Source organism: Brachypodium distachyon, chromosome 3 (assembly GCF_000005505.3).
Source record: "Brachypodium distachyon strain Bd21 chromosome 3, Brachypodium_distachyon_v3.0, whole genome shotgun sequence".
Taxonomy (NCBI): Eukaryota; Viridiplantae; Streptophyta; class Magnoliopsida; order Poales; family Poaceae; genus Brachypodium; species Brachypodium distachyon.
Genome location: NC_016133.3, coordinates 19,873,600 through 19,897,036, shown reverse-complemented (window position 1 = coordinate 19,897,036; position 23,437 = coordinate 19,873,600). Strand labels below are relative to the sequence as shown.

General features: G+C 50.2%; 1 protein-coding gene across 1 annotated transcript; it reads left to right on the top strand.

The window, feature by feature from the left end:
* The first annotated feature begins 11,136 nt into the window (after positions 1-11,136).
* On the top strand, positions 11,137-14,920 carry LOC100834510 (leucine-rich repeat receptor-like protein kinase PEPR2). The gene is made up of 2 exons (XM_003571605.3): positions 11,137-14,310; positions 14,402-14,920. Exons 1-2 carry the CDS (start codon positions 11,148-11,150, stop codon positions 14,728-14,730), a joined length of 3,492 nt encoding a protein of 1,163 aa, XP_003571653.2. The 5' UTR covers positions 11,137-11,147; the 3' UTR covers positions 14,731-14,920.
* Positions 14,921-23,437: the final 8,517 nt, after the last annotated feature.

Here is a 23,437-nt window from a genome sequence, read left to right as displayed (position 1 = left end):
CACAGAGTACTAAACAAAACTTAGTTCCACATAGAGTACAAATTAACACATAGTTTCATGGAGTACAAATTAACACAAAGTTTCACATATAGTACAAATTAAAACATAAGGTACAAATTAACACATAGTTTCACATATGCATGATAAGCCTACTTTCTTCCTCTCCCTCGTCGTCCACGTCTCCCTCTTCCACGGGCAGTAGCTCCACCAGTACCGAAAGTTGGACAATAAGTGTCCCTGTGGCCAAAATGGTTGCATAGAAAACATTGTCGTGACGGTCCTCCGGCTTCAGATTCATCCATATCATTTCGGATGCGCCTGGACGGGCGTCTGCCTGTGCCTGTCCGCAATAGCCCGGGGTCAGGGATGTACCGCTTTTCACCAGGGGTTACCTTGTTGAAATTGCCCATTGCACGAAACCCTAGCATCTCACCCGTCCATGTGCTAAGCACAGACTCTTTCAGGTAATAGGGAGACACAAATGAGATTGCGTCCATCCCTAGCTGCCCGCAAGCAGCAAGTACATGTGAGCAAGGAAGGTGAAGCAACTTTGGTTTGTTGCAGGTGCACTCACACGTTGGCCACGCTTCATTTCCAATCTTCACCTCCTGTGTCCTCAATTCATTTCCAACGCCGAACTTGTCAGTTGGCAAGCGCACCTCAAACCTGTGTTCTTGATTACCGATGGCGACGACAGTATGAGACCTAGCTTTTTCCATCTTCTCATCCATGTACTTCATAACCTTTTCACAGTACGGTGTATTTGGATTGTTCATGATATGCATTTCAGCTCTCTGTCGTCTTTCTCTGAAATACTTCACCGTGCCATGGAAAATACCCTCGACGATGGCTGTAAGTGGTAAAGCCCTATTTCCCCTCAGGACAAAGTTGTATGTCTCTGCCAGGTTAGTAGTCATGACGCCGTACCTAGCGCCATGTGTGTCATGTAGCAAAGACCACCGCTCCAGAGGCTCGTGCTCTATCCACTACTGAAATTTTTTAATCTGCCTCCCAACCCTTCTCCTAGTGCCGGGTGGGTCAAACCCTGGCAAGTCACAAAGCCCAACAGGTTCTTCCTCAGATGGTCCTGTTCCAACTACATGTGCTGCTACCGCCGCGTTTCGTGCCGCTGTCCTCTCCCTAACATGTTTCTTCGTGAACTCATCAAGGTAACCACGTATCCTAGTGTACTTCCATTGTTGGTTCTGTTTGCAGAGTTTCTTGAATAGATTCATAAGTGACTTGTTCCTGAACTGCGAGAAGAAGTTGGCCCCCAAATGCCGCATGCACCAACGACTCTGCATGTCCTGCCATGGAGTCTGTTCATCAGGCCCAGCGTTTGTCAGTGTCCTTATCGCACTGAGTATGCCTGCATGTTTGTCATGAAGGATGCACACATTCGGCTTATCATGCATAACTGCTCTCTTGAGCTGCCTGAAAGACCATAACCAACTTTCAGTGTTCTCACCCTCCACGAAAGCAAATGCGAGCGGCACGATTTGATTGTTGCCGTCTTGACCAATGGCGGTCAAGATCTGCCCCCTGTATTTGCCAGTGAGAAAAGTTCCATCTACGCATAACACCGGTCGACAATGATGGAAAGCTTGGACGCATACACCGAAAGTGAAGAACAGTCGTTGCAGCACCCTCACAGTTGGATACTCTGGGTGCAGGAAGTGTTGGATGTCGACATAGGTGCCTGGATTACGGGCTTGCAGTGTATGGAGGAGGCGGACAACAAAGTCATACGAGTCGAAAAACGAACCAAATCTTTCCTCAAGAGCCCTCTGCTTAGCCCTCCAAGCCTTGCCATACGAAATGTTGTACTTAAACCTGACCCTGACCTTATGCATGATGGCCTTCACTTCCATTGCTTTGCTCTCCACTATCTCCGTGTAAAGCAACCGAGCAAGAAGCGTCGACGAGAGGTTACGATGGTCTTGAGGGATACTGGGAATGACACATGTGTGCAACGCCAAGTCACTCACAACCCAATCTGTGTCATACTTAGGAACATAGCCATGCACCCTCCCGGGACAATCTATTTGTTCACACTTCATTGTCAGATATTTTTGTGAAGAGACTGTTGTTTTGAAAACCCTTTGCGTGGACATTGCCCAAGCAACTATGGCGTCCTGCAGATGTTTCTTGTCAGGAAATCTGGCACCCTTCGCAATGTTGTTCTGATGATATTGCCATGCAGAGTCATGCCCATCGTTCACGGTCATAGCTGAAGAGAAGTGTTGATTCCATGATGCAGGAATCGGCACCTCCTCTTCGTCCGACTCATGAGACTCATCGTCATAAGAACTACGACCATCTGTATCTTCATCCTCCATCTCGTTCTGCAAATGACCATCTTCTTCGTCCGCATCTACCTCGCCAGTGTACTCATCCTCTCCTACTGCCCCGGAGCTCTGGCCTGATTCATAACCACCACCTCCAGCATTCGACACAGAGTTTGCATTGGACAAGTCATAACTTGATTCACCCTCGCCTTCAGCTGGATTGGTCTCATGAGCGACAACCTGGATTAAGGCGACAGGTGTAGTTCCCCTTTTCTCGCAACTTTCTAACCAGCGCACCCACTTTGATGTCCGGTCTATCAGCCTCAAAACCCAGAAAATATTTGAACTTGACTTGGTCCACAATGCTTGCACACGGACGGTGTATGTTTCAGGATTGAGCGCTAAACATTGTACCAACCATTCCTGCAGCTGACTAAACGTCCATGTTTGAGGGGCCGTTAGATCCAACTCCACATACTTAAACTGACTCAGATCAGCTCCGTGCTCGGTTGTTAAGACAGTTCTGGAACCGTAGTAAAAAACGAACTTCACTACACCGGACATCTCTGATGCCTAAAAAAATGTTTAGACGCGTCAAATACTAAGCAGTACGGCATATAAAAAATGTTTAGACGCGTCAAATACTAAGCAGTACGGCATATTACAAATATTAATACGCGTCAAATACTTAGCAGTACGGCATATAAAAAATGTTTAGACGCGTCAAATACTAAGCAGTACGGCATATAAAAAATATTAATACGCGTCAAATACTAAGCAGTACGACATATAAAATATGTTAATACGCGTCAAATACTAAGCAGTACGGCATCCAAAAAAAAATATTAATACGCGTCAAATACTAATCAGTACGGCAAATAAAAAATATTAATACGCGTCAAATACTAAGCAGTACGGCATATAAAAAATATTAATACGCGTCAAATACTAAGCAGTACGGCATATAAAAAATGTTAATACGCGTCAAATACTAAGCAGTACGTCATATAAAAAATATTAATACGCGTCAAATACTAAGCAGTATGGCATATTAAAAATATTAATACGCGTCAAATACTAAGCAGTACGGCATATTAAAAATATTAATACGCGTCAAATACTAAATAGTACGGCATCAAAAAAAATCTATTCTACCAAAACATATTACTCCCGGCCATAATATTTAGACGCATCAAATACTAAGCAGTACGACATTAACAGTTGTCCAAAACAATGAGCACTACCAAACGCTAAAACATACTTCTATATATACGTACACACATATCCTCATAAACATATACATTATAGGATAAATACGTGAGAGATTAGAATTTACCCTTGAAGTGTGCGAACCCCAACCTCGAGCAGCCTCACGGTCACCGGATGAGCACCACCACCACCTCCAAACTCCTCCAAACCACCACCATTGCCCCAACTTAGGAACACGAAATTAGCTCAAAATGTTCAACGAAAAGAGTAGATCAAGGTGTCATTGGGTGCTAAATAGTAAGGGGATGCAGTTTTGTGGGTTAAACGGGAACAAAACTCACTAATTTTGGCTACAAATTGGGGGCATTAGCAAGGAAGGAAGAAGGGAAGAGGAAGAACAGAAGGGAGTTGGCGATGGCGCTGGGCTGCTCGGGCTCGGCCTGGGGAGGAAGAAGGGAGGAAATAAAGGAAAAAGAGAAAGGCAGGAGGGCCCGCGCGCGGTCGGCTCCAGTCGGCCCAGGCGAAGCCGACTGGCCAGTCGGCCTAGCTCAAGCCGACTGGGGCGCCAGTTGGGCATCCCGGGCGCAAGCGGCCTGCACTCGGCCTGGCCGAGGCCGACTGGGCCTAATCGGCTTGGACCAGGCCGACTGGGCCCAGTCGGCCTCCGCCTGGCCGAGGCCGTATTATTTTTAAAAAAATTTAAAAACGCGTATTATTTTTGAAAATGATTAAAAAATCGTATTATTTAAAAAAAATTAGCTCTGAAATCAAGCTTTAGTCGGGGACGCCTCTGAAAGTCTGAAGCCATCCCGGGGGGACGCGCCCGACCGCCGAATCACCATTGCGGCAGCACCGTGGGTGGCAAGATGCCGTCGTTCTGGGGAGCGCCTTGGTCGGCAAGAATCCTTCGCGCTGGCGTACCACCGCGGCCGTCGACTCGCCGTCGCCGGTGGCGCCGTGGCCTCCGAGATGCCGTCAAGCCGGCGCAGCGGGGCAGCTGCAGAACCGCCATCACGAGAGGGAAGCGCCAGGGCAACAGAATCGCCGCCGCGTCGACACAGCAGCCGCCTAGTCGCCATCGCATCGGGGCAGCGCAGCAGTCGTCGTCGCCGTCGCATGGAGCTAGGAAGGGGATGGGAACGGGATTAGGAAGAGGATAGGAAGGGGGTTAATTCTTACAACCACAGGGGGTTATGTGCAAAGTGCAGTAAGTGGTTGAGTAGAAATCCCACCTTTGATCTAGGCCATCCGTTTTTGATCCGATGGCCCACGTTGCGAGTTTGCAGGTTTTCACTGAAATCCAGTTTTCACTCGATACTTCGCCTTCTTTTTAAAACTGAATTATTGTGAGCATGTCGATGCTGAGTGTGGTCGGACTTGTACGACAAGTGTCGATTGTGTGTTTTAAAACTATTCTGGTGAACTTATCAAGGGTATGGAGGCATCGAATTGTTGGTGGAGTGGGTTGGAGTCCCTCGAGTTTGTGGTTTGCCGTTGTACTCTATAAGGGAAAATGCCCAATTTTCGTTTACTTCACATAACCAGTGCAACCACATGCCTATATGGGTATGGCGTACCAACTAGGTCAACGTGAATTGGTGGCGTCTCGGCCAAGTGGTGGATTGGGTCTCGCGGAGACTTGAGGGACTTGCTATCCCTGGCAGCTGCGGCCGTTGTTTGGCGCAAGAGGGGCCTTTAGCAGGTGGACGTACACACCTCCGACTAGGAAACCTTAGCGGGCTGAGACAATACCAAGAATCATTGATTGAAAGGTCACGTAATCGACGCCATTGCTACTCCGACGGGAGGACAGCAGCGGGGTAACACGTCGGTTTCATGTGGGTCTAGTGTACAAACTCTGCAGAGTCAAAACTATTTGAATAGCCGTGTCCACGGTTAATGGACGAGTGAAGTGGCACTTTGGGTCATCTACCTGTCATCTCTCTATTTCTCGGTGTTGGTGTGTGAGTGTGTTGGATCGACATAGGTCGATTGTGCCGCCGGGTCATGAGGATCCCGCCGCCTATTCGGTGTCGTTGTTGAACGTCATTGGATTGATACCATATAAAACTTGTTTTGGTGTAAAACCGCTTTCATCAAAATTATGGTTGTATTTCAAATAAAATCGCTTTTATGCAATATAACCATATAGCCTTCCTTTGAAGCCATACATGTAGTTATTCAGGTTTCCTGAGGGGGCACGCTGAGTACGTAATGTATTCATCGCATTGCATTTTTGTTGATATTCAGAGTTCTATGAAGATGAGGATGCTAACTACATCTACTAGGAGGATCTCGATGAGTGAGGTCACGTGGACTACCTCGATTGCCTGTGGCTGAGATGGAGTCTCTACGCATTTTATTTCCGCTAATTTCTGATTGTATAATGTCATGAGTCATTGCACTTTGTAAGTCTTTTGGCATATTAATAATAAAGTTTATTTTATCTTTGTTTTGTTGTGCAATGGTACTCATTTTGTATGCGTTCACCAGCTTGATCCTGGACTGATGAAGTTAAACACATGGAGGGTCTGGAAGTTAATTCCGGGTTCTCACACAGATCCCTTTACCAAGGGACTATCACGTAATGTGATAGAGAGTACATCGAGGGAGATGGGGTTGAGACACATGAGTGTTACACCGTAGTGGTAACCCAACCTATGTGATCGGAGATCCCGTGAAGTAGGATCTTGGAAGAACGAAACTATCGGTATGACAGAGGAGAGTATGTTATAACCCTCTCTATGTGAAGATGCACGACTCTCAAAATGTTGTAAGGCAGGTTGGTGACATGCCTTATTGTGTTCATTGCGGCTATGATTACCAAAAGATGTTGTACTACAAAGTATTCTTGAAAGAACACACATATATGAGTCCGACTGTCTAATGTCGCAGTCTATAAGATTTGGCTGATCTCTAGTAAGCTCATAAAGAGACCACGGAGTACGACGCATATGCTCCACCCGCGGGGTAGACTACTGATAGCTCCGTACTGGTTGACTATGAGTAAAATGTATTTCAGGTCAGCTTGCAATTCAAGGCTTAGTCCATTGTGAGTGTGGATGGATGCAACTTAAGGTTGTATGCGGAAGTTCAACTTAACAGTTTCTACTAAAACACTAGTATATAAACAAGTAGTGAGAACAGGCAAATTTCTAAATAGGTATTTGAGATCTGGTGGGGGATTGTTAGAATTTTGGGTATGAGTGGACCTGATCAGCCCAAGGCCCATGCTCTATATAAATTCTGAAAAATCTCAAAGGCCAATTCATGAAGTGGGATGAGAGGAGTGAGAATAGTCCCACCTTGCTAGTTTAGATTGAGTTAGATCAATATATAAAGAAGGTTGGTATTCACCTAGTAGCAAAGTGAGCAAGAGGAAATCCCCAAACACGCTCCTCCTCGCCTCGCCTCGTCACGACGTGCGCGCTGCGTCTTGTGTATCGGTTTCGAGGCCGAGCCGGGTCGGTGCGGGGCCAGGCTCTATCTCCTCACGTGGTTAGGAGATTTTTGCCACGCAAGGTAATTGGAATCTGTTATGGACGTGTATCGGATTTTGTGGAGTCGGTTCCGGTTTTCTAAATTCGAACTGACCTGTACCTGCGTGACTATATATTGAGCCGCCACCGTCCCTCGATTAACACCACGTCAAACCGAATTAGAGTTTCGCCTATCTCTCGCTTTTGCGCCTGCGGCGTAGTCTAATCCATCTCGAGCGCCGGCGTGCTTTACGGGGAGAGGGCGGATAAGGTTCTTGGGAAGCGCTCCACATGACTGCTCGCTTCCTTGCCACCACGGGTCGTCTACCTCCTCGAGCCGGCGGGTGCGTGACTCACCGCCACCTTCTTCATCAGCAACTTCGTCAAGCGAACGCAGCCGCAACAACGTCTTCCTTTCCAACGAAACAGTACGTAACTTGTGATCCAATCTACTGCTTAGTGATGATCTGCAAGTTTATGTTCCGTTGCTTGTGTTGTTAAATAATTATACTTCCTCCGTCCAACAAAAGATGTATCAAGTTTGTCAAAATTTGAATGTATTTAGACATGACTTAGTGTATAGATGCATTCAAATTTAGTTAAAATTGAGACATCCTTTGTTGGACGGAGGAAGCAGTATATTTGAGATGCACATGATAGTTGCTACTGTCGTTATGATTTATATTGTAGAACTACTCATTAAATCGTTATTCTCGATATTGCTTAATATTCCAACAAAAACAACATGTCCGGATTTTACCTTAAACTACAGTACTCCCCAAGGTTTAAACAAAACTACTCCCTCCGATCGGTATTACTTGTCTCAAATTTGTCCAAATACGGGTGTATCTATGTGTAAAAAGCATCCAGATACATGTAATATTTCGACAAGTAATTCCGGCCGGAGAGGGAGTAGTGTTTTTTCTGCTTTGTATGCTTTATGGGCGTACCAAAACAGAACGAAGAACATGACAACAGATCTGAGTTGTCTGTTTTCAGGGTCTGTCCGGGACTGTTTCCTCCAAGAGTGGTAATTTGAACATGGGTGATAGCTATTGCAGGCCTTTCCTTTAAAAAAAAGTCTGAACTGAAGAAGAAAGTTTTACAGGCAACCAATTGCAGGCTGATGGATGGACAATCTTCTATCAATTTTCAATTTGTCATGAGTCTTCTCCATGCGAACGTTTCTTGTCTCAGCTGAACACAGTGTTTTCTTGGGGGGAAACTCAGCTGAACACCGTCCTTGAATAGTTTTACAACAGTACTTCCATAGTTGTATATATTCACTAGATTGTCTCAGCTGGTTTCTGTATTTATTCACTAGATTGTTTACAACAATACTTGTATAGTTTTATCTCGTATGTCTTCTCTTTGAGTCTCGCCAAAAAAAAGTATGTCTTCTCTTCGAAACGAAACGTAAAAAGGAAGCTAGGAAATGCTATCTCTTGGTGCGTTGCTACTCTGGATAAAAGAGGGTCATCAAGTTCATCATGCTGTGTCAAGTACATAGATGAATAGATAATTCTGTAATATAATAATTGCTCTTTGCAGACCATACTAAAGTCAAAGCAAGCCAGATGAAAGGGAGATAGAAAAGATGAAAATGTCTAAGGGAGTACAAGCATTCAGAACAAGCATAAATTGAACCATCAAGTACCAAAAGAGCTCCAATGTCACCACCTGGAGATGCATGCTTTTATGAATTCAGACACAAGTATACATTTATTACTTCATGTTCTTTCATTTTTTAATAAATAAGTTTGGGATGTAAAATTCTAACACAAGTATACATTTAATACTTGTTCTTTAATTTTTATGAAATACATTGTCTCTGTCTCTGTATCCATTGGAGGCAGAGCCTGGAGAGCAATCTTCTTTATCTTTTAAAAAAATAGCTGAACATATATATACTGGTGAAAAATATATACTTCAAACAAGCTTTCCACGTTTGGAAGATCACAACCTGACGAGGTTATCATATATATACTCCATTGCAAATCTGCAGCATTAGTGGGCTAATTAACTAGTAATTCAGATAGATGATGGATGTCACCCTCTCTGCACAAAAGTTGGTTACTGGAAACTGGCCGAACTTCATAGGGTGTATAGGCAATTCTTCTAAACAAATTCATGTCAATTTCGGAATTACCACTAGCTGCTCCACTGCATGCACGAATCATATCTTTGTGGTGCGAAAAATATTGATTTGAAGGATCTTCCAGATGTCAACACTTCCTGAATATACTAACGAGAGCACAATAATTACTTTATCAGATTTAGAAAACATGATGTTGTGCTCCAATACAAGATTAATTATATAATATAATTAAGGGCATAAGTAGTGGCCCAAGATTATGTTTGAGTATGCCAGATTTCCCCTTGTAAGTGATTTTCATTTTGCTCTCTTTTTTGACACTACTTTCATTTTGCTCTTGTAGAGAGTTCGTTAAGTTTGTTTTGTTTTGTGATAATAATCTTTGTTGCTTAGTTATATGAATTTACATAGGAATTCATAAACAAAAGTTTTTGCGGCTTATAAATTTGTACAGTAGTTTCTAATTCTCAGTTAGCTCAAAACTTCACCTAAAAGTGCAGCGGAAGAAATTTTAACATGTAACTGAAATTTTAGTACAAGGAGGCTTTGCAAGCTGATTGAGGTTTCAGAAAATTTATGACAAACATAAAAATAGAACAACGCATCTAGCTCTTTCTCCAGACCCTACACACACACGTGTTAAAATATACTATATGTTCGTGATCATTGTTAAGTACATCCATCATATGATGCTAATCCCATTGTAGGAAAAAAAATGCGGCGCTGTTAGACTCAGTGCGGTATGAGTGTCCTGTTTTCCAAAGCTACTTTTATGGCCAAACATCGGCGAAAATCACTCTCACGGTGCAAACTGTACAAACTTCATAGAAATTATGTTTAGAAGTTTCGCAACAATTTTTTAAAAAGTACTGTATGTTGGAGATGTGATGTTCCATGAAGATGCAAAATTTCATATCGAAACTCAATTGCATTTGGAAGAAATAAAGAACAAAATATGCAAGCGAATAGCGTCAAACAGTGAAGAAACATTATTTATGTTGGTTTTTTCATTGCCATTAAATGGGATTGAGTTTGGATCTGATATTTCACACATATATGAAACATAACTTCCCTACCATATGCAATTGCTTGAGAATTTCTTTTACGTTTTACAATGGCTTTCATTGAGTTTTACTGTAGAGGTGGTTTTCATCGGATACGCCACCACTTTTATTATATAAATTATCTAACATGGTAGTCTACCATACCACATGTTTCTGAATAGTACTCCCTCCTTTCAGATTTATATGGTTCTTGTATTCCTAGATCATCAATTTGATTAACAAAATATATATTGATTGCACAAAAAGTATATCATTAAGTTAATTCGTATTAAAAAAGGTTTTTAATGATATACCTTTTGTATCATATAAGTCATATTTCGTTAGTCCAATTGGTGTCTAAGAATACATGTGGTTGTTGTACGTAAAATTGAATGAAGCTACATCAAACTTTTTTAAGTTTTACCAACTTATTAGAAACATATACCAAAAGATTTACGCCTGCCCTAAAGACCAAGGGGGACTAGATATAGAGAACTTCTGGATTTAAAAAATAAGTGTTTACTTAACAAATGGTTGTTTAAATTATGGAATGAGGAAGGCATGTGGCAATAGCTACTTTGGAATAAATACCTTCGTTCCAACACCCTATCTCAAGCTAGTAATAAACCGAATGATTCTCCTTTTTGGTTGGGTCTTATAAGAGTTAAAGATGTGTTCTCTAGCCGGGGCACTGTCATTTTTGGCTAATGCTCGGTTTTGAAGAGATACTTGGCTCGATAATGATCGATGCTAATGCTCGATAATTCCTCTTTTCAGTAAAGAGCTCAAACTAGTTTCATCATATCCGTCCTGAAATTTGTGTTCATATTGGACTTTCGATTTTGCAATAAATTGAACGGACCAAAATTTTGATTTTAAGAGAATCCAATGGGGCTCCACGGCTAGAGACGTTGGCCCCACTCGGCGATGCCGCGGCCACCATCTCCATGGCTCCATTGTTTCCCTCGGTTCCTTCCTTTGAAAGCACCACCATCTCAACCCGCAGGCCAGCGCCACTTCACCGTTCAAACTCATGCGTGCTGCGGCCCCTGCTCCTGCAAGAAGCCTCCGCTCCCTCGCTAGCATGTCGCAATTCCCCTTGCTCCTGCTCCTCCTATTCTTCCTCCCGCTGGTTACCTCCGCGCCGCCCCCGCCCCCGAACACCTCCGCTGCCGCTGGCACCGGCTCCACCACGGCCATCCTGCTCTCCTTCCTCGCGGCGCTCCCCCCAGCCGCCCAGCGCTTCCTCCTCCCAACATGGCTCCGCACCGGCGTCAACCACACCTCATCCCCCGCCTCCAAACGCCACCACCACCACCACTGCGCGTTCCTCGGCGTCACCTGCTCCGCTGCCACCACGGGCGAAGTCTCCGCCGTCAACCTCTCCGGCTCCGGTCTCTCCGGCGCCCTCGCCTCGTCCGCGCCGCGCCTGTGCGCGCTCCCGGCGCTGGCGGCGCTCGACCTCAGCCGGAACAGCCTCACGGGCCCGGTGCCCGCGGCGCTCGCCGCGTGCTCCGCGCTCACGGAGCTCGTCCTCGCCTTCAACCTCCTCTCCGGCACCGTCCCCGCGGAGCTCCTCTCCTCACGTAGTCTTCTCCGGAAGCTCGACCTCAACACCAACGCGCTCACGGGGGACATCCCTCCGTCCCCCTCGATGATTCTCGAGTACCTCGACCTCAGCGCCAACTCTTTCTCCGGCGAGATTCCCCCGGAATTCTCCGCTCTCCCGCGGCTCACTTACCTGGACCTCAGCAACAACAACCTCTCCGGCCCAATACCGGAGTTCTCAGCTCCTTGCCGGCTACTCTATCTCAGCCTCTTCTCCAACAAGCTCGCCGGCGAGCTCCCACAGAGCCTCGCCAACTGCGTCAACCTCACCGTCCTTTATCTACCAGACAACGAAATCAGCGGCGAGGTGCCCGATTTCTTCGCCGCCATGCCAAATTTGCAGAAGCTCTACCTTGGCGACAACGCGTTCACCGGGGAATTGCCGGCGAGTATCGGTGAGCTTGTGAGCCTGGAAGAATTGGTGGTGTCGAACAATTGGTTCACAGGCTCTGTTCCTGGGGCAATTGGGCGGTGCCAATCCTTGACCATGCTCTACCTGAATGGAAACCGATTCACAGGCTCAATTCCTCTGTTTATTGGTAATTTGAGCCAACTGCAGATGTTCTCGGCCGCGGACAACGGCTTTACGGGGAGAATTCCACCGGAAGTTAGGAATTGCCGGGGACTGGTGGACCTTGAGCTGCAGAACAACAGCCTTTCTGGGACGATACCGCCGGAGATCGCGGAGCTCAGCCAACTGCAGAAGCTGTATCTATTTAACAACTTGCTCCATGGGCCTGTTCCCCCAGCGCTGTGGCGATTGGCTGACATGGTGGAGCTGTACCTCAACAACAACAGCCTGAGCGGTGAGATACATTCAGAGATCACTCACATGAGGAATCTAAGAGAGATCACCTTGTACAGCAACAGCTTCACCGGCGAGCTGCCACAAGACCTGGGGTTCAACACGACGCCGGGAATCGTACGTGTCGACCTCACTGGCAACCGCTTCCACGGCGCAATTCCGCCTGGCCTGTGCACAGGAGGCCAGCTTGCTATTCTTGATCTTGGAGACAACCTGTTTGATGGGGGTTTTCCCAGTGAGATAGCCAAATGCCAGTCTCTGTATAGGCTCAAACTGAACAACAACCAAATCAGTGGGAGTTTACCGGCAGATTTGGGCACGAATAGAGGGTTGTCGTACGTCGACATGAGTGGCAATCGTCTTGAAGGGAGGATACCAGCTGTAATTGGTTCATGGTCCAACCTCACCATGCTTGATCTTTCTGGTAACAATCTCCTGGGTCCGATACCTGGCGAACTTGGTGCTCTAAGTAATCTTGTAACCCTGCGAATGTCGTCAAACATGTTGACTGGATTGATACCACACCAGTTGGGAAATTGCAAAATACTTGTCTGCTTAGATCTTGGAAATAACCTTCTGAATGGAAGTTTACCAGCAGAGGTCACAACGCTTGGTAGCCTGCAGAATCTTCTACTCGACCGGAACAACTTCACCAGCGCAATACCAGATTCCTTTACTGCAACACAGGCACTCCTTGAGTTGCAACTTGGTGACAATTATTTTGAAGGAGCTATCCCACATAGTTTAGGTAATCTTCAGTACCTATCTAAAACTCTGAACATTAGCAACAACAGATTGAGCAGCCAAATCCCAAGCAGCCTTGGTAACCTTCAGGATCTGGAAGTGCTAGACTTGTCAGAGAACTCGTTGTACGGCCCAATACCGCCCCAGGTGAGCAACATGATCTCACTTCTGGTTGTGAACCTGTCATTCAATGAGCTCTCGGGTCAGCTGCCTGCTAGCTGGGTAAAGTTTGCAGCGCGGTCACCTGAAGGATTTTCGGGGAATCCTCACTTATGCGTACGGTCTGATATTGATGCACCTTGCTCCTCCAAGAAACAATCTGTCAAAAATAGAACCAGCAGAAACTCATGGATTATTGTGGCTTTGGTACTTCCAACAGTTGTTGTTTTAGTTGCTGCTCTGTTTGCAATACATTACATTGTGAAGATGCCTGGGCGCCTATCGGCCAAACGTGTCTCACTCCGTAGCCTGGACTCGACAGAGGAATTGCCCGAAGACATGACCTACGAAGACATCCTCCGGGCTACGGACAACTGGAGCGAGAAGTATGTCATTGGAAAAGGCCGGCACGGCACGGTCTACCGGACTGACTGCAAACTTGGCAAGCAGTGGGCAGTCAAGACAGTTGATCTGTCCCAGTGCAAATTCCCAATTGAGATGAAGATCCTGAACACGGTCAAGCACCGAAACATCGTCAGGATGGCTGGGTACTACATCCGTGGCAACGTCGGCCTAATCCTCTATGAGTATATGCCCGAGGGAACACTTTTTGAGCTATTACACGAAAGGAAGCCTCAGGTAGCCCTTGGTTGGATGGCTCGGCACCAGATAGCACTTGGTGTAGCGCAGGGCCTCTCCTATCTGCACCAAGATTGTGTGCCCATGATTGTGCATAGGGATGTGAAATCAAGCAACATACTGATGGACGTCGAGCTAGTACCCAAGCTCACGGACTTCGGCATGGGGAAGATCGTCGGCGATGAGGACTCAGATGCGACAGTGTCGGTCATTGTTGGCACCCTCGGCTACATTGCTCCAGGTACCATAGCATCATCATATGTCTGTAAGACCACGCTGTGTCTTCAACTACGGGATTTGACTTGTGTAGTTGTGTTGACTTTTATTTTCAGAGCATGGATACTCAACAAGGTTGTCCGAGAAGAGCGACGTGTACAGCTACGGAGTCGTGCTGCTCGAGCTCCTGTGCAGGAAGATGCCTGTGGATTCTGCATTTGGAGATGGTGTGGACATCGTGACATGGATGAGATCAAACCTGAAGCAGGCAGATCATTGCAGCGTCATGAGCTGCCTAGATGAGGAGATCGTCTACTGGCCTGAAGATGAGCAGGCCAAAGCATTGCACTTGCTTGATCTGGCGATTTCCTGCACAGAGGTGGCTTGCCAGTTGAGGCCTTCCATGAGAGAGGTGGTGAATGTCTTGGTGAGAATGGACAAGTAAGAATTCCCAGAAGTTTTCAGTATGTATTGTGAGGGACCAGGATCCCCTGTCCACACGTCAGTGACTTTACAGTTACTGACTTTAAGTCAAGGGATCCCTCTCCGTATTGTGAGGTCAACAGCCTCAGTACATACTTGAGGCAGAAAAGGCAGTTGATAAAGAATATTTAGGGGAACTAACCATTAGTTGAGTGGTTAGTGCCATGATTGTATGCCTCACGATGAAAAAGGCGGAAGAGGAGTTCTCCCGAAAAACCGTCTCTAGGCGACTAGGTGACTAGGGTTTCCACCGCCACCACTCCGGCGCCAGAGTACACCTCTCGCCGGTGACCACTCCGGTCCCGGCGATCACCTCCCCGCTCTCCCTTCCGCTCCCCTTCCCACCTTCCTCCCTTCCTCTCCTCCCTCTCCCTTCGCGCGGGGATGGCGTCCACCCCTGGTGTTTCGTCCCGCCCTTCCACCATGGAACAGCGGTGGACGGATTCGAGCCCGTCGTCGGAGGGGGAGGACTCTCTGCGGTCCTACTGTGAGGTGCTCCGGAGCGGCAGCCCTCCGGTGGCATCTCTGGCCCCGACGGAGGTGGTCTGCGGGGAACGCACGCCACCTGTTCGACGCATTGCGTCTGTGGTGGTGCCTCCAGCGGCTGAGCCGGCTGGTGTGGAGACTGAGGCGGCGGGCGGGGCCTAGAACCGCATCGGGAAAAAGAAGAATTGCTCCTCTACCGGCAACGGTGGTGCGGGAGGAGCTGCCCCAGGAGCTCGCCGGCCGTTGCTTTAACTGCTTGGCGGAGTATCACATGGCGGCCCTCTGTCCCAACTCGACGGTGTGCCTCCATTGTCGGGGCGAAGGCCAAGTGGCGCGCCTCTGCCTGGTGAGGCACAGCTCGTCCAGCTCTCCGTTGGCGCGCCAGGTGAGGGGTCCTCCGCCGCCAGTTGAGGGGCAGGCGGGCCTGATTACCGGTGGCCGTCGGCCTAGCGTGACCTTGCTGGCGTGGCTGGGGCCTGCTGCTACGGCGGCTAAGACTCCGCGGACGGCGGTGGCGCGTGGTGCTCCCGCGGTGGCACAGGTGGTGCCGTCGAGGCCCGTGCAGGAGCGGGTGGCGGCTCTGCAGGCGCGCAGGCGATCGATAGCGGTGGCCCCGGTGCAGCCGGTCGCTCCTGCGCAGCCGGCTGTTGGAGGGATGCGTCCGACTAGGCAGGTGGCTGCGGCAGCTAGGCCTGCGGAGATTCCGGCGCCTGGCCTCCTGGTGTCGCCGCCGGCCTTGCTGCCTTGGGGTGCTGCTTCGGCACGCCCGAGGGTGGAGACTTGCATCATCCCGAGGTCCCGGGCGATCATGGACGAGGAGGAGACCTTGCAGTGGAGCTTGGTGGTCACGGGGGTCGGGAACCGCCCCTGCGTGCCACTCTCTTCTGTCATCTCGGTCATCAGCGACCAGTTCCCGGCGCTGGTGGGATCCTTCTCTGCACATCGTTTCTAGCCGGATGACTTCTTGGTGGTCTTCTGCTCGCGTGCGGGGCGGGACGATGTGCTAGCGACGGAGACCTTGGGTGGCCGAGGCTTCACCCTTAGCTTCGCACCGTGGAACCGGTTCCGGCAGGCGGTGGGTCGCTCACAGCTGTTCCAGGTTCACCTGGAGCTTGAGGGTATCCCGCCGCATGCCTGGAGTGTGGCGACCCCGGTGTCTGTTTTGGGCACGGCTTGCTCGATTGAGCAGATGGGGTCGTGCACGGAGAATCGCAAGGACGGGGAATCCTAATTTGATCCCCGGTTAGAAAATCCTTCAGATTGTGGAACCACCGGCGCCGGTGGAGGAAGATGATGACCTGATGGTGCCCCCGGAGCAGATGGTTTCGCTTGTGGTTGATCTGTTGGAGTACAGGGTTCTAGTCCATCTTCTTCAGGTGGAGGAGGGGGGCGAGTCGACGGACTGCTCGTCTTCGGACGACGATAGTGACGACCCTGGCTTCTATTCGGGTGCCGAACGTGTGGCGCGTGGACCCCGAAGGAACTCCTTCTCGTGCTCTCGTGGCAGGGTCGACTACGACAATTTCGGCGACCGCTACGGGAGGCATGTAAACGCCGGCGGCCGTGTGCTTGCTGGTGCGAACACTGTGGTGAGCGGGGCCCTCTTCTCTGCTGAGGAGCCGGCAGGTCCGGCAGGGATGGCCCTGTCGGAGATAGGGGTGGATCCTCTTCCTCTCCTTCCGAGGGACTGGTCTGCCTCCTCGGAGGAGGGCTGGGACCCGATGCTCCTTGAGGCCTCCCTCTCTCCGCGGGCGCTGGTGGCGGGTTCTCTTCTATCAGAGGACACGCTACCGGAGCCGGGGGTGCCTGTTCTGGAGAAGCTGCCAGAGATTCCCGGGACTCTTCGCGGCGTACTGGCGAGTTGGCGGATGACCTCCGGTTGGCTGACCAGTCGTGCCTTGGGCAGCCGGCATTGAGCACCTTCGAGGTGTGCTTGTCGTCAATGGAGGTGGTGGCCCTGCCTTCGCCAGAGGTGGATTCGCAGGCAGTGGGTGAGATGGAGGAGCGTGATGTCGAGCTCTTCAGGGCGTCGGTGCAGTGCCCGGTGGACTCGATCCTCGCTAGGCTGGCTGCGCGGCGCTCACGTAGGCGGGTGTCTACGCCCCCGTCACCACGTCGCAGCCGTCGGCTTGCGATCAAAGGAGTGCCTTCCTTCGGGGTGAAACGTCAGCAGAAGGTGCTTATCCAGCATCTCGGTCTTGCGCGTGAGGGCGAGCACATTGGGGATGAGGCTCTGCAGGCCTACTTGCGCCTATTCGAGCAGCCGTTGAGCACTGAGCACTTGAGTGCCATCTTGGCGCTGTTCGGTTGGGAGTTCCAGGCACTTCTGCTTGAGGAGGGTGCGGTGGTGGCGACGGCGAGCTAGTCGCTGCTGCCTTTTGGGCCTTAGGCCGTTGTTGTGTGGGCCAGTTCCATGGCTTGTAATCTGAATTTGCTTGTGTGGAATGTACGTGGCTTGAACTCGAGAGCCAAACGTACGGCCGTGAGGCAAGTGGTGACCTCTTCTGGGGCCAACATTGTTGGATTGCAGGAGTCTAAGCTTAACTCGGTTACTCAGTATACCGTGGAGGAGTGCTTGGGGCCTGAGTTTGATTCCTTTTTCTTTCTCCCAGCGGATGGCACTTGTGGTGGCATTTTGATTGCATGGAAGAGTGGATAGGTCACTCTTTCCAACCAACATCTGTCGAAAAACGCAGTCACGGTGTTTGTCCGAGAGGGGTCGAGGATGGGCTGGTGGTTCACTGTCGTGTATGGACCTCAAAGTGACGTGGACAAGGTGTCTTTCTCCAGGAGCTTCGGGACATTAGAGATCTTCATGCCTGCCTGTGGATCTTGGCTGGGGATTTCAACTTAATTGTTGACCCTAGTGAAAAGAGCAATGCGAATATTAATCGCAGGATGTTGGGGCGCTTTAGGCGTGTGCTTCGGGACCTCGATCTCAAGGAGTTGTACCTCAATGGGCGCAGGTTCACGTGGTCTAATGAGCGTGAGTTTGCGACACTCGAGAAGCTCGATAGAGTGTTCGCTTCTGTGGATTGGGAGACGTGCTATCCGGACGCGTTCCTTTCGGCCCTTAGCACGGCTACCTCGGATCATTGCCTGCTCTTCTTGGCATTGGAGGCCCAGCTTCTGAGGGGCCATCATTTCATCGTCCAATGCTTTTGGCCCAAGGTGGAGGGTTTCCAGGAGGTGGTCCGTGAGGCGTGGTTGGGGGGCTCCGACAGCCCAAACCCCTTCGTGTGGTTCGACGCTCGCCTTAGGGCGGTGGCCAAGAGGCTTCAGAGCTGGAGTGACCGGTTCGTGGGTAATACGAAGTTGCAAATCTTGGTGGCAACGGAAGTCATCCTCCGCCTCGATGTTGCGATGGAGGGTCGCCCCCTGTCCCCGGAGGAGAGAGCATTGCGCAAGGTCTTGAAGCGGAAGCTGTTGGGCCTTGCTTCCTTGGAGCGGACGATGGCTAGGCAGAGATCGAGACTGTTGTGGCTTAAAGAAGGGGATGCCTGCACCAAAAAATTTCATCTCCAGGCGAGTCATCATAGACGGAAGAACTTCATAGACCAGCTCTCGGTTGACGGAGTTTTGGTGACGGACCATGAGGCCAAGGTTGTGGCGGTGGGCGAGTTTTTATGTTCCCTTCTGGGATCAGTGCCGGAGCGGGAGTTCACGCTGGACCTTGACGCTCTGGAGGTGCCGACCTGCGATCTTGCGGGTCTGGAGGCCGACTTCCAGGAGGAGGAGATTTGGGGGGTGGTGCGGTCGATGGAGCGGGATAAGGCTCTCGGTCCTGACGGCTTCACTGGGCGCTTCTATGTGGTTTGTTGGGACATCATTAAAGAGGATGTGCTGGCTGTGTTCCAGGCTTTGGCGAGGCTGGATACATGTGGTATGGAGGCGATTAACAGGGCTCTTATTTCCCTTTTGCCGAAACGGCAGGATGAATGGAGGTTCGGGACTTCAGGCCTGTTAGTCTTATCCACGGCATGGCGAAGCTCTTCGCTAAGGTTGTGGCGTCGAGACTGTCGCCGCATCTTCCCGACCTTGCAGGGGCTCATCAGAGTGCCTTCGTGAAGGGCCGTTGCTTGCACGACAACTTCATGCTTGTCCACAACACTGCCCGGAAGCTTCACAGTGCGAGGATTGATGCGGTTCTCCTCAAGTTGAACATCACGAAGGCTTTCGATACCGTGGATTGGGTGTTTCTTTTGGAGATGCTGACGAAGCACGGGTTTGGCCCTCGTTTCAAATCCTGGATTTGTGGCTTGCTCTCGACGGCCACAACCTGCGTGCTGCTGAATGGGATCCCTGGTGAAACCATTCTCCACCGTCGTGGGCTTCGTCAAGGGGACCCCCTATCCCCGATGTTGTTTATCTTGGTGATGGACATCCTACATGATCTCCTTGAGGCGGCGGCGAGGCATGGGCTCCTTTCCCGCCTCGCGGAGCGTGGTTTCCGTCATCGTACTTCCATCTTTGCGGATGATGTGGTTACCTTCTTACAACCGACTCGGAAGGACCTATTGGCTTGCTTGGCCATCATTAGCGACTTTGGGGTGGCCTCCGGGTTGCGCACCAATTTCGCTAAGTGCTCGGCTCAACTCATTCGTTGCTCTCCGGAACAGCAGGCTCTTGTTGGCTCCTTGCTTTGTTGCGAGGTGGGTGGTTTCCCTTGTACTTATCTGGGCTTCCCCTGGGCATCTGGAGAGTTACCGCCACCCAGTTGAGCTCGATGGTTGACAAGGTGGGCAATCGGGTGGCTTCGTGGAAAGCCCCGCTCCTGTCCAAAGGAGGGCGGCTTGTGGTCGTGAAGTCGACTCTTCTGCCATGCCGGTCTATTCGATGATGTCGCTTGATATTCCGGTGAAGGTTCTCAAGAGTGTGGAGAAAATCTGCCGCGGCTTCCTATGGAAAGGGCGTAAGGAGGCTAATGGTGGCAGCTGCCTCGTGGCGTGGGACATGGTGTGCCGGCCGAAAGAGTTGGGGGGCCTGGGCGTTCCCAATCTTGGCCTCCTCAACAAGGCGCTCCATGCTAGGTGGCTCTGGCTCGAGCGTGTGGATGACTCGAAACCTCGGAAGGAGTTTGCCGTCCAGACCACTCCTAAGGTGAGGGATCTCTTCGAGGCTGCCACTTCGTCGAGGATTGGCAACGGCGCCAGGACTCTATTCTAGACAGACAGATGGCTTGAGGGCTGTAGAATTCGGGATGAGTACCCTTCTCTTGTGACGGCTGTTCGTCCTCGGGTCATGATCAAAAGGTCAGTTCGCGAGGGGTTGCAGGGTGCCTGGCTCTCTGATGTGGGGCCCAACCTGGGTGAGGTGGCTCTTGCTGAGTTCCTTGCCCTGTGGACGAGGATTCAACGCTTCCAGCTGGTGGCGAGAGGAGGGGGCTCCCTCACCCTTCTCAATGTCCGCTTTGTTCTCAGGAGTCGAAGACCCTGTCGCACCTCCTACTGGGTTGTGTAGTGGCGAGACAGGTTTGGGAGGTGGTCTTTGTGGCGTGGGATTGCCAAGACTGGAGGCCTAGCATAGACTCCAACATCCAAGAGTGGTGGGCCGGCATCACAGGGCCTCGTGCGGTGATCAAGAGCTACCGGACGGCGGTCACTCTTGTGCTTTGGGCCATTTTGTGTCACATGAATGATGTGGTCTTCAATGGAGCCACTCCTTCGGTTCGACGTATTTTTCTTCTTGTGCGTGAGGAAGTGGTGAGGTGGGAGAGTGCCGGACTGTTTAGGAGCGGGATGTCGCTCGCGGCAACCTTGGCGAGTGGGTTGCTTGACGCTCTACTTAGTTCTTTTCGTGTTTTGGCCGCTTCGCGGTGTTGTAACTGGCCTTCTGGCTTCTCCTTCTTAATCTGATGATGCACCCGCTGGGTTGCATTCTTGAAAAAGATTGTATGCCTCACCGACCGAGGGTCGGGGGTCAGGCCCTAGGTTTGAGCTTTTATGTATCTTATAAAGGCGGATTACAGTTTAAGTGTTAGGTGATGTATGCATTCATAGTGAAGTGTTGGTGGTGACTTTGTCAATTTCAAGGTTCCGCAACCTAGTTATTCTGCGGGAGTTGTTCAAATCTAAGGATACAAACGATCACAAACCACACGTGCCTACCAACTGGCACATAGGTTGCTACATTAACTAGCTCAACCGCTTAAAATTTTGGTTTTCTGTACTCGCAGACAAGACTCATGGCCCCGAAGCCATCATTGAAATAATTGATTAGGGTATTGTTGCACGAGAGAGGTGGCGAATGTCTCGATGAGAAAGGACAAATAAGTATCCCCACAAGTTTTCAGTTCTATTTTGAGGTCAACAGCCTCAATACATAACTTAGAGTGAAAATGCAGTTGTTCTACAACGCGGTCCACTTTAATCTTCTATATCTAAGTACGAGAACCACACTACTTTATTTCTCTCAACATGCAAGCATGTCACATCATTACATCATTAATTTGTACACACCTATTTAGTGGAAAACTCATATTTTTTGCACATGCATGCATGATGTACCCTCCATCAAGCTATTCCTACTAAGTGAAGAGTTTATCATACAATTTCATTATATGTTTTCAATTTTGGATACTCTTTCATAGCTACTCAATTTCACTCATAGATATTAACTAAAAATTTCCACAACAACGTGCAGGGCATCATCTAGTAGTAAAGAATGTTTAGGGCAACCAACCATTGGTTGGGTGATTATTGCCATGGTTGTTAGGCCATTGTCGCACCAGTGGCACCCGGGGTCCCACCGTTGCTTAGCGTGTGGGTCGCCTCACTTGCCCCAGGCAAGGGCAGCACCCTGGGCAGCACCGCCTGAGCTACCTAGGAAGTCATCGGCGCGGCAGGACTAGCCGGGCTGCGGGGGTCACCCCGTAAGGCAACAAGAGAATCTCCGTCAGGGCGCCCCCCGGGAGGGTCACTTGCCAGGAGAGCGCTCCCTGGCGCAGGCACTTACCACAGGGCCGGTACCCAGCAGGCAGGGCATTGACGCCACGTGGCCGCCCGACAGGCTCCTCGCGAGCAGGGCTGGTCAAGGCGTGGAGTATGGCACAAGCAAGCAGGGCTGGTCTAAGCTTCTTGGTTTCACACAGGGGGATTCAGGCCAACCCAAAAAAGATAGAAGCTATCGAGATGATGGAGGCTATCCGCAGGGTGAAGGACGTCCACCGCTTCAACGGCTGTGTAGCCGTGCTAGGGCGCTTCATCTCAAGGCTGGGCGAGCGCGCCTTGCCTTTCTTCAAGGTAATGAAGAAGGAGGGCCCAATGGATTGGACCCCCGAGGCTGAGGCAGCATTCCAGGACCTGAAGCGGCACCTGAAGTCGCCACCAATCCTCGTCGCCCCTAAGCCGGGCGAGCCGTTGCTGCTCTATCTAGCGGCAACTAACCAAGTGGTCAGCTCGGTGCTTGTTGCTGAGAGAGAAGAAAATCTCCCGGGGGCTGAGCTCACGGGGCAGGGGGCTAGGTCAGCCTCGGCAACCGCTTCGGACCCGGGAACCACCATCGAGCCAGCAGTGACGACGCCGCGCAGACGACTCGTGCAGCACCTTGTGTACTTCGTCAGCACGGTGTTGTGCAACGCCCGCATGCGATACCCGCAAGTGCCGAAGCTCTTGCTGGGGATTCTTCTTGCATCACTCAAGCTGCGCCATTACTTCCAGGCGTACCGCATCATGGTGGTGTCAGGATTCTGCCTCGAGCGGGCCCTCACCAACCGTGAAGCCACGGGGAGAGTGGCCAAGTGGAGGATGGAGTTGTCGGAGTTTGATCTACACTTCACGAACACCAAGAGTATCAAGAGTGCCGCTCTGGCTGATTTCGTTGCCGAGTGGACCTCGACGAGCGTAAAAGAAGAGGAGTCGCAGACCAGCCTGTCCGGCAAGCTGGGCAAAGGTCACTGGATCATGTACTTCGACGGCGCGTTCAGCCTGCAGGGAGCCGGCGCCGGAGTCGTCATCAAGTCACCCGCGGGAGACCAGCTGAAATTCGCCATCCAACTCAACTTCCCCAACTCCACCAACAACACGGCTGACTACGAGGGGTTGCTCGCCGGGTTGTGGGCGGCAATCGCCCTCGATATCAAGCGCCTGGTCGTTCGCGGGGATTCCCAACTCGTGATCAACCAGGTTAACAAGGACTACGACTGCCCGCAGATGGCAGCGTATGTGGATGAAGCCCGCAAGTTA